The following is an 8,056-nucleotide window of genomic DNA, read 5'->3' as shown; positions in this document are numbered from 1 at the left end:
GAAAAAGACTACATGATTCCCAGGGAACACAGCCACAAAGCAGGTGACTTAGATCTGAAGAAAAGGTGAAAAGCTCTCCACCAGCAACAAGCAAATGAAAGAGAATAGAAAATTCAAGCCAAAAAGGTGTCACATATGTGTTTATGTTGTCTTAAGGGCTTGGATGCAGTGTTTTGTTTATTTTGCAAAGGTAGTAAGTATTCATAATTCTAATATGAGCAAAGAACTTTTATTCATCTTCATTAGTCATCTTTCTTTTTTAACATTTTATTTATTCATTTGACAGAGAGAAAGAGAACACAAGCAGGGAGGAAGGGCAGAGGGAAAGGGAGAAGCAGGCTCCCCACCGAGCAAGAAGTCCTATGCAGGGCTCAATCCCAGGACCCTGGAATCATGGCCTGAGCCAAAGGCCTAACCTAATGAGCCACCCAGGTGCCCCTAGTCATTTCTTTAATCTTTACAGATGGATAATTAAAAGTACAATCTCTAAAATTAAATCCATGTTATGAATAAGTTATTTGACCTCTCTGAGCCCCAGAGTCCTCATAATAGAACCCTTCATAGGCTGTAGAGAGGATTAAATGAAATAAAGCAAGGCACATAACACAGTTCTAACTACATAACATACAATATTTTTCTTATTCTCTTAGCTGCATAAACATTAGCATAATACTTGCCATATAGTAGAATCTCCAATAAGTATGATGTTGGTGGGGCAGCCCGGGTGGCTCAGCGGTTTAGAACTGCCTTAAGCCCAGGATGTGATCCTGGAGAACTGGGAGTGAGTCTGGCATCAGGCTCTCTGCATGGAGCCTGTTTCTCCCTCTGCCTGTGTCTCTGCCTCTCTCTCTCTGTCTCTCGTAAATAAATAAATAAAATCTAAAAAAGGAAAAAAAAAAAAACTATGATGTTGGTGTTGATGACAGTGGTGTCATGCAGGGGGGCAGGTGATGGTAACATGAGCTAACATTTATCTAGCATTTACCATGCATCAAATAGTTCTTTATGATTTTGTGTACAATAATTTATTTAATCTTTCCAACAACCCTGTGAGGCAGGTAATATTGTTTTTTCTTTTTTAAGATTTTATTTATTTGAGAGAGAGAGGGTACACACACATGACAAGGGGGAGGGGCAGCAGAAGAGTGAGATGCAGACTCCCACTGAGCAGGAAGCCCTACCTGGGGCTTGATCCTAGGATCCTGAGATAATGACCTGAGCCAAAGGCAGATGCTTAACCCAATGAGCCACTCAAGTGCCCTGGCAGGTAATACTGTTATCCTCATTTTAGAAATAAAGAATCTGGGGGTACCCAGGTGGCTCAGTCTGTTAAGCATCTGACTCTCGATTTCAACTCAGGTTATGACCTCCAGGTTGTGGGATAGAGCCCTGAGTGGGTCTTCCTGCTCAGTGGGGAGTCTGCTTCTCCCTCTCCCTCTGCCCCCAACTCTGCTCATGGGCACGCTCTATCACTCTAAAATAAATAAGTAAATAAAAATAAAATATTTTTTTAAATTTTTTATTTATTTATGATAGTCACAGAGAGAGAGAGAGAGAGAGAGAGGCAGAGACACAGGCAGAGGGAGGAGCAGGCTCCATGCCGGGAGCCTGACGCAGGACTCGATCCGGGTCTCCAGGATCGTGCCCTGGGCCAAAGGCAGGCGCCAAACCGCTGCGCCACCCAGGGATCCCTTAAAAAAAGAAATGAAGGAGCATGACACCTGAAACTAATGCAACATGTGTGTCAATTATACTTTGATAAATAAAATGAAGTAAAACAAAACTTCCAAAAGAAGTACAAAGTAGACAGAAATGCTTGTAGAAGGGATGAACAACTGTACTCCAACATGCTTTCATGCTTCTTGCTTTTTTTCTTCCAATAATCACTTTCACCTGCCAAATTTGTTTATATTCTTCCAAATCCAACATGAAACTCAACTCTTTTGTAAAAGTTTCCTAAATCTCCCAGAATAAATATCCTATAATTATTCATTTTTTCTGTTTGTTTTTCCTTTGAATGTGTGTTCTTCGAGAATGGGAATATATTTCATTCATATTATTTTTTAATTTTTAAAAAATATTTTATTTTGAGTAATCTCTACGCTAATGTGGGGCTCGACCTCATCAATCCCAAGATCAAGAATTACATGCTCTAGCAATTGATTCAGCCAGGCACTCCTATTTTATTTATGTTAGATTCTAGCTTCTCTGACTCTCTGCCGTTGAGCATAATCTATAGTCTGAAGAGGGGATATTGGCCCTAAGTCAACTGCGGAGAAAATGTCCATGGAAGGTCCCCAACGAGCCTTTCATAGGAATGATTTCACTTTATTTGGAGATTTGGTTTTTCATCTAAGTATCCTTTCTTATATTGAAAATGATAGTCCTTTCTAATGTCCTTAGTAAGCAAAATAAAAAGTTGTAATTTATGTCAGCTTCCAAAAGTGTTTTGAGAATTTGATTGGTCTATAAAATGAAACATTTTCAAAGTGTTCTTCGCTTTTGCCTCTTATAAAAAGAAATAACACACACACACAAAGAAATAACACTGTCAAAGGAGAGAAAACTACATTTCCCATAATGCCACAGATCAGGAAGGACGTGATACTCAGCATCTCCCGTGATGCCTTATAGACCGGAAGCGGGGACCTTAGTTCTCTTTTCCATCTTGCAAGGTAAGAATGGCGGGTCCTCTCTGCAAGACTCGATTTCGGAATCCCCAATCCTTCGCCATCCGAACCAGGAGGGTTTCAAGTGGACACCTACAGGGGTCGGACATGGTCGGGGCCAACTGAGAGGCCTCCCAGACGGTTCATTTATGTCGCCTGGGTTTGCTCATGGCGCGAAGAGGGTGAGGTGAGGTGCCGGAGAGGCTCCGAAACTCCGGCTGCTTGTCACCCTCCTGGGTTGGGGATACAGGGCCCTTTTGGGGATCCGTAGCTGAGGAGTGGGGCCTCAGGGACCAGAGTGAGGGCGCGCGCTCCGGAATCCCGGGTTCGGGTACCAAAACACAGCTCTGAACTTGCCTGAGCCACGTTGGGCTTTGGGGCTGAGGCCAAATACTACTTTTCCATCTAACCACGTCCGCGACCGGAAGTCGCCTCTTGTGTTTGCGCTTTTTAGTCCGCCCTGAGTTTGGGCTGGGTGTTTGTGTGTTCTCGTCTCCTAAGCCGAGTTTCTTGAATGAGACAGCAGTCTGAAAAGCGCAAAAGCCCTGGAAACCAACGGTTTCCGGGTCCGGCCTCACTGCTTCATACCTGTGGCGACTTGTTAGATTTCTAAATCACAAACCAGCAACAGTGAACGAGTGGAATAGGGACTTTTGACCACTAATTTTTTTTTAAGTTTTATTTATTCATGAGAGACACAGAAGGAGAGAGAGGCAGAGGCACCAAGGCAGGCTCCACGCAGGAAGCCTGACGTGGGACTCGATCCCGGGTCTCCAGGGTCATGCCCTGGGCCGAAGGCAGGCGTTAAACCGCTGAGCCACCCAGGGATCCCCTTGACCACTAAATACTTAGCAAATGTAAGAGCTCTTCAAATGTTTACTTATATGAGGGCTGTTGCGATGTGTGTGGCTTTGGAAGACCTAGATCTTACAGGGGAGAGAGGGTGAAGCCTTATCAATGTACTGTTTACATAATGTTTTGTCATGGATAATTGTTGCAATGCATTTCTCTTTAACCTATCCTGGTAGATGGCGGGCGAAAAAGCCGAGAAGCCGGATACTAAGGAGAAGAAACCTGAAGCCAAGAAGGTTAATGCTGGTGGCAAGGCAAAGAAGGGTAACCTAAAGGCTAAAACGCCAAAGAAGGGGAAGCCCCACTGCAGCCGAAACCCTGTCCTAGTCAGAGGAATTGGCAGATATTCCCGATCGGCTATGTATTCCAGAAAAGCCATGTACAAGAGGAAGTATTCGGCAGCTAAATCCAGGGTAAGGGTTGAAGGAGATGACTGAGCATGACTTACATCTTCACTTTAAAAATTTTTGTCTGCCTCTGACTTTGAAGCATTTGTGTCGTGATAGGTTGAAAAGAAAAAGAAGGAGAAGGTTCTTGCTACCGTTACAAAACCAGTTGGTGGTGACAAGAATGGTGGTACCCGAGTGGTTAAACTTCGCAAAATGGTAAGTAAGGTTTGGAAGAGACTGTAAACGGGAAGCCTAGTGGAAGCTTGAATACCAGGAGTGGTTTGTTTTTGTTTTAAGGTTTTATTTATTTATTCATGAGAGAGATAGAGAAAGGCAGAGGGAGAAGCAGGCTCCATGCAGGGAGCCCGACGCAGAGGGATCGGTACCCCAGGATCACGCCCTGGGCCAAAGGTGGTACTAAACTGCTGAGCTGAGCCACCCGGGCTTCCCCCAGGAGGGGATTTTTGTGTGGGTTTTAGAAGTTTGTGTTGGGCAGAGGATTACTTAATGGAGGATTCTGGGTTTACACCAGGCTTCTTAAACATTTGTTGTTTGATCTTAAGTAGAATTACTTTTCTGTGTTTTTATTTCCTCGCCTGTAAAGAATAAAGGTTTACTTCAGAGTGTTGCGAGAATTAAGTGGGGCATGTAGCCTAGTATGCTGCCAGGCCTGTGGAGCAGTTATATACCAGAGCACTGTTGTTTGGCTCCTCTTTACACCCACAAGCCGCAACATTTTCTCAATGTTTGTAATTTCCATTTTGGGAATATTCCCAGTTGGATTATGGTCATCACAGTTGAAAATTACTATCCCAGAGGGAAAATGGTGCTTCGATTCCTTGTCATAGTTTTTGTGGGCTGGTTTTTCTGTTAGGTACTAATGTTTGTGATAAAAGCAGGAGGTCATCGTGAGTTACTTGTCATACACGTAATAGTCCGTGTGGGGTCTTGTTTTGTTTTCCTTTGTGCATTACGTGGTAGTTGATGCACATTAATGTGAAGAATGTGAACACAATTTGAATGGAAAAACAAGCCATGCCTCCTCTGTAACTTCCAAAATGTGTGTCAGAAGTGTTTCTGGAGAAGTACAGATTAGGTTAAGTTCCGGGAGCCCAGAAAAGCTTGAGAATCACTGCTACGCCACAGTGTGTAACGATAGGACACAGAGCTTGCTGTATAATTCCAAAGTTTGGTTTAATCCCAAGCCTACAAAGGTAATTTGCTTAATGCTTTCTGTCTTTGTTCCTTTAGTTAAATGGATTCTTTCCTGTGTTTTGCCTAGGAAAGGATAAGCAGCATTGATCTTTTCTGAATTTACTGTCTACTTAGCAGTGGAAGTGAAATTGTGTAAATCATTTCAAATAGGCGAAGAGGGGTATAACCAGTGTTAAGACTGACACAACCAGCAATACTAATCTGATTAGCCTGTTTAAATAAGTTGGACCTGTGGATTCCCTGCAGCCTAGGTATTATCCTACTGAAGATGTGCCTCGCAAGCTGTTGAGCCATGGCAAAAAACCTTTCAGTCAGCATGTGAGAAAGTTGCGAGCTAGCATCACTCCTGGGACCATTTTGATCATCCTCACTGGGCGCCACAGAGGCAAGGTGAGCAGAGCTTCTCAGCTCAGGTGCTTAATCCTAATGTGTTCACGCTCTGGGTAGAGTTTCTTTATTTGCCTATGGTACCTGTAGTTTGAGGTGGGAGGGCATAACAATACCAGCAGCCCAGTCACTACTGTAATGTGGTTTAGTCCATAATATCCAATAAATTACCATTTCCCACTGTTGATAGTACTTATTACAGTTGATTCATATGCCCCTATACCCAAAAGGGTTTATATATTTACTTCCTCAGGATAATTTTGCAGGGATAGAATTACTGAGTTGTTAGGTTACCTTTTTTTAAATTTTTTATTGTTAGAAGTTAATAGCTGCTCATTATAAACTAGCACACAAAAGTATTGCTCCTATCCAAGGGTCACCCCTGTTGGTTTCGTATAGTTCATTCCAGAATTGCTAAGCAGATACATATTTTGGAATTTCCTCTACCAAATTTAAAGCCTGTGATTTGATGAATTTAGAAGTCTGTTTTTAATCACAGAAATGTCTTTAATTTACAGAGGGTAGTTTTCCTGAAGCAACTGAGCAGTGGCTTGCTACTTGTGACTGGTAAGAAAATCACCAGGATATTATATTCTCAGAAACTTGATATTTTCAAATGTATTTTTGCTCCCACCTACATGGAAGTTCCAGTGTTGTGAGATTACGTACCCCATTTCATTGTCTTGCATACACCTGAATTCTAAAGAAGCAGGTATTTAAGTTTTGTGTGGCAACATACCACTAAGTAACTGCCACCTAAAGTGAGAATCGTTGGCTATTAACCCCAAGGAATGATCCTGCGTAAGAGTTGTACTTGATCTGCCACTTGAAACCAAAGGACAGTTGCCAAACAGATAAAAAGTGTACTGTTCACTCTGGAGAGCAGTGCTTGGTTTAAATTTGTCAGGGACCTGTGTTTTTGGCCAACGTGTATGAGTGACAGTGCTGTTTCCCAGCTTGGACACTTAAGGTTTGAGGCGGGGGAGCTATGGACAAACGTCTTGAAAAAGTCTGAATGCTGGCAGTAGAAAGAGCAGCTTGAGATTTCTTCAGATGCTGAGAAAAATTCATCTCATTGGATTTCTTTAAATCCAAAGTCCATTCTTAAATCTTTGCTTTCTCTTTCCCTCAGTATGTTGATTTTTTTTTCTCCCCTAGGACCTCTGGCCCTCAACCGAGTTCCTCTGCGTAGAACACACCAGAAATTTGTCATTGCCACTTCCACCAAAATTGATATAAGCAGTGTGAAAATCCCCAAACATCTCACTGATGCTTATTTCAAGAAGAAGAAGCTGCGTAAACCCAGACACCAGGAAGGGGAGATTTTTGACACAGAGAAGGAGGTAAGCTGCTCTTTCTGTCTTCGCCTGTGATAGTTCCAGCTTCCCTGGGTGGGAGTGAAAACAAAGTTAAGAATTGACAAAGAGAAGTAAATAAAGAATATCTGGGGAATAATCTTGTTCAAGGTGGTGCTGCATTCAGTGGTTTGTGGTGGTGGTTGTTTTTTTTTTTTTTTTAAGATTTTGTTTACTCATGAGGCAGGCAGAGACCTAGGCAGAGGGATAAGCAGACTCCCTGTGGGGAGCCTGATGTGGGACTCAATCCTGGAACCCAGGATCACATCCTGAGCTAAAGGCAGATGCTCAACCACTGAGCCACCCAGGTTCCTCAACACTCAGTGATTTTTTTTTTTTTTTTTAGATTTTTATTTATTCATGAGGGGGTTAGGCAGAGGGAGAAGCAGGCTCCATGCAGGGAGCCTGACCTGGGATTCGATCCCCAGTCTCCAGAATCATGCCCTGGGCTGAAGGTGGCACTACACCACTGAGCCACCAGGGCTGCCGCATTCATTGATTCTTAATGGGAATTGAGAACTCAGCTTTTGAGAGTTTAGTAGAGCTCTGTGAATTAACTGCTGCTGTTCTTTTAGGAGTTGACCCTTATTTATCCTTTTTTGGGGGGTGGAGGAGGGGGTGCAGAGAGAGAGAATCTCAGGCAGGCTCCATGCCCAGTGCAGAGCCTCACACAGGGCTTAATCTGAACAACCCTGGTGGGATCATAACCTGGGATGAAATCAAGAGTCACATGCTTTACTGACTGACTGACCCAGGTGCCCCCACCCTTGCTGATCTTTGTTGTGTATTGAAGTGGAGAAAAGAAAGAGAGCTACTATTTTTATTATATTAAAAACAAGATTATACTTCACAGCCTTCTAAGGAAAGGATGGTCAAAGTTGCTTTCTAAATCTCCCTGGGATTGAGTACTTGTGAGATAGGATTCCTGGGTTAGCTAGAGTCTGGTACTTGTGCCCTACTTTTAAATTCTTTTGTTTCTTTTTTTCTTCCACCTAGAAATACGAGATTACAGAGCAGCGCAAGGTTGATCAGAAAGCTGTGGACTCGCAAATTCTGCCAAAAATCAAAGCTGTTCCTCAGCTTCAGGGCTACCTCCGCTCTGTGTTTTCTCTCACAAATGGAGTTTACCCTCACAAATTGGTGTTCTAAATTTCTTACAAAGAACCTAATTAAACAACTGATCCATTTC

General features: G+C 42.9%; 1 protein-coding gene across 2 annotated transcripts; it reads left to right on the top strand.

The window, feature by feature from the left end:
- The first annotated feature begins 2,571 nt into the window (after positions 1-2,571).
- Positions 2,572-8,056, top strand: RPL6 (ribosomal protein L6). 2 transcript variants are annotated; one of them, XM_077875705.1, is made up of 7 exons: positions 2,572-2,675; positions 3,698-3,934; positions 4,028-4,126; positions 5,372-5,515; positions 6,031-6,079; positions 6,671-6,855; positions 7,864-8,056. In XM_077875705.1, exons 2-7 carry the CDS (start codon positions 3,698-3,700, stop codon positions 8,014-8,016), a joined length of 867 nt encoding a protein of 288 aa, XP_077731831.1. In that variant the 5' UTR covers positions 2,572-2,675; the 3' UTR covers positions 8,017-8,056. The 2 variants fall into 2 exon arrangements, with proteins under 2 accessions (XP_077731831.1, XP_077731830.1); XM_077875704.1 differs by lacking the exon at positions 2,572-2,675 and adding an exon at positions 2,711-2,856.

The sequence above is a fragment of the Canis aureus genome, chromosome 27 (assembly GCF_053574225.1).
Source record: "Canis aureus isolate CA01 chromosome 27, VMU_Caureus_v.1.0, whole genome shotgun sequence".
NCBI lineage: Eukaryota > Metazoa > Chordata > Mammalia > Carnivora > Canidae > Canis > Canis aureus.
The sequence above is the reverse complement of the archived record's forward strand: the minus strand, read 5'-3'. Positions and strand labels throughout refer to the sequence as shown.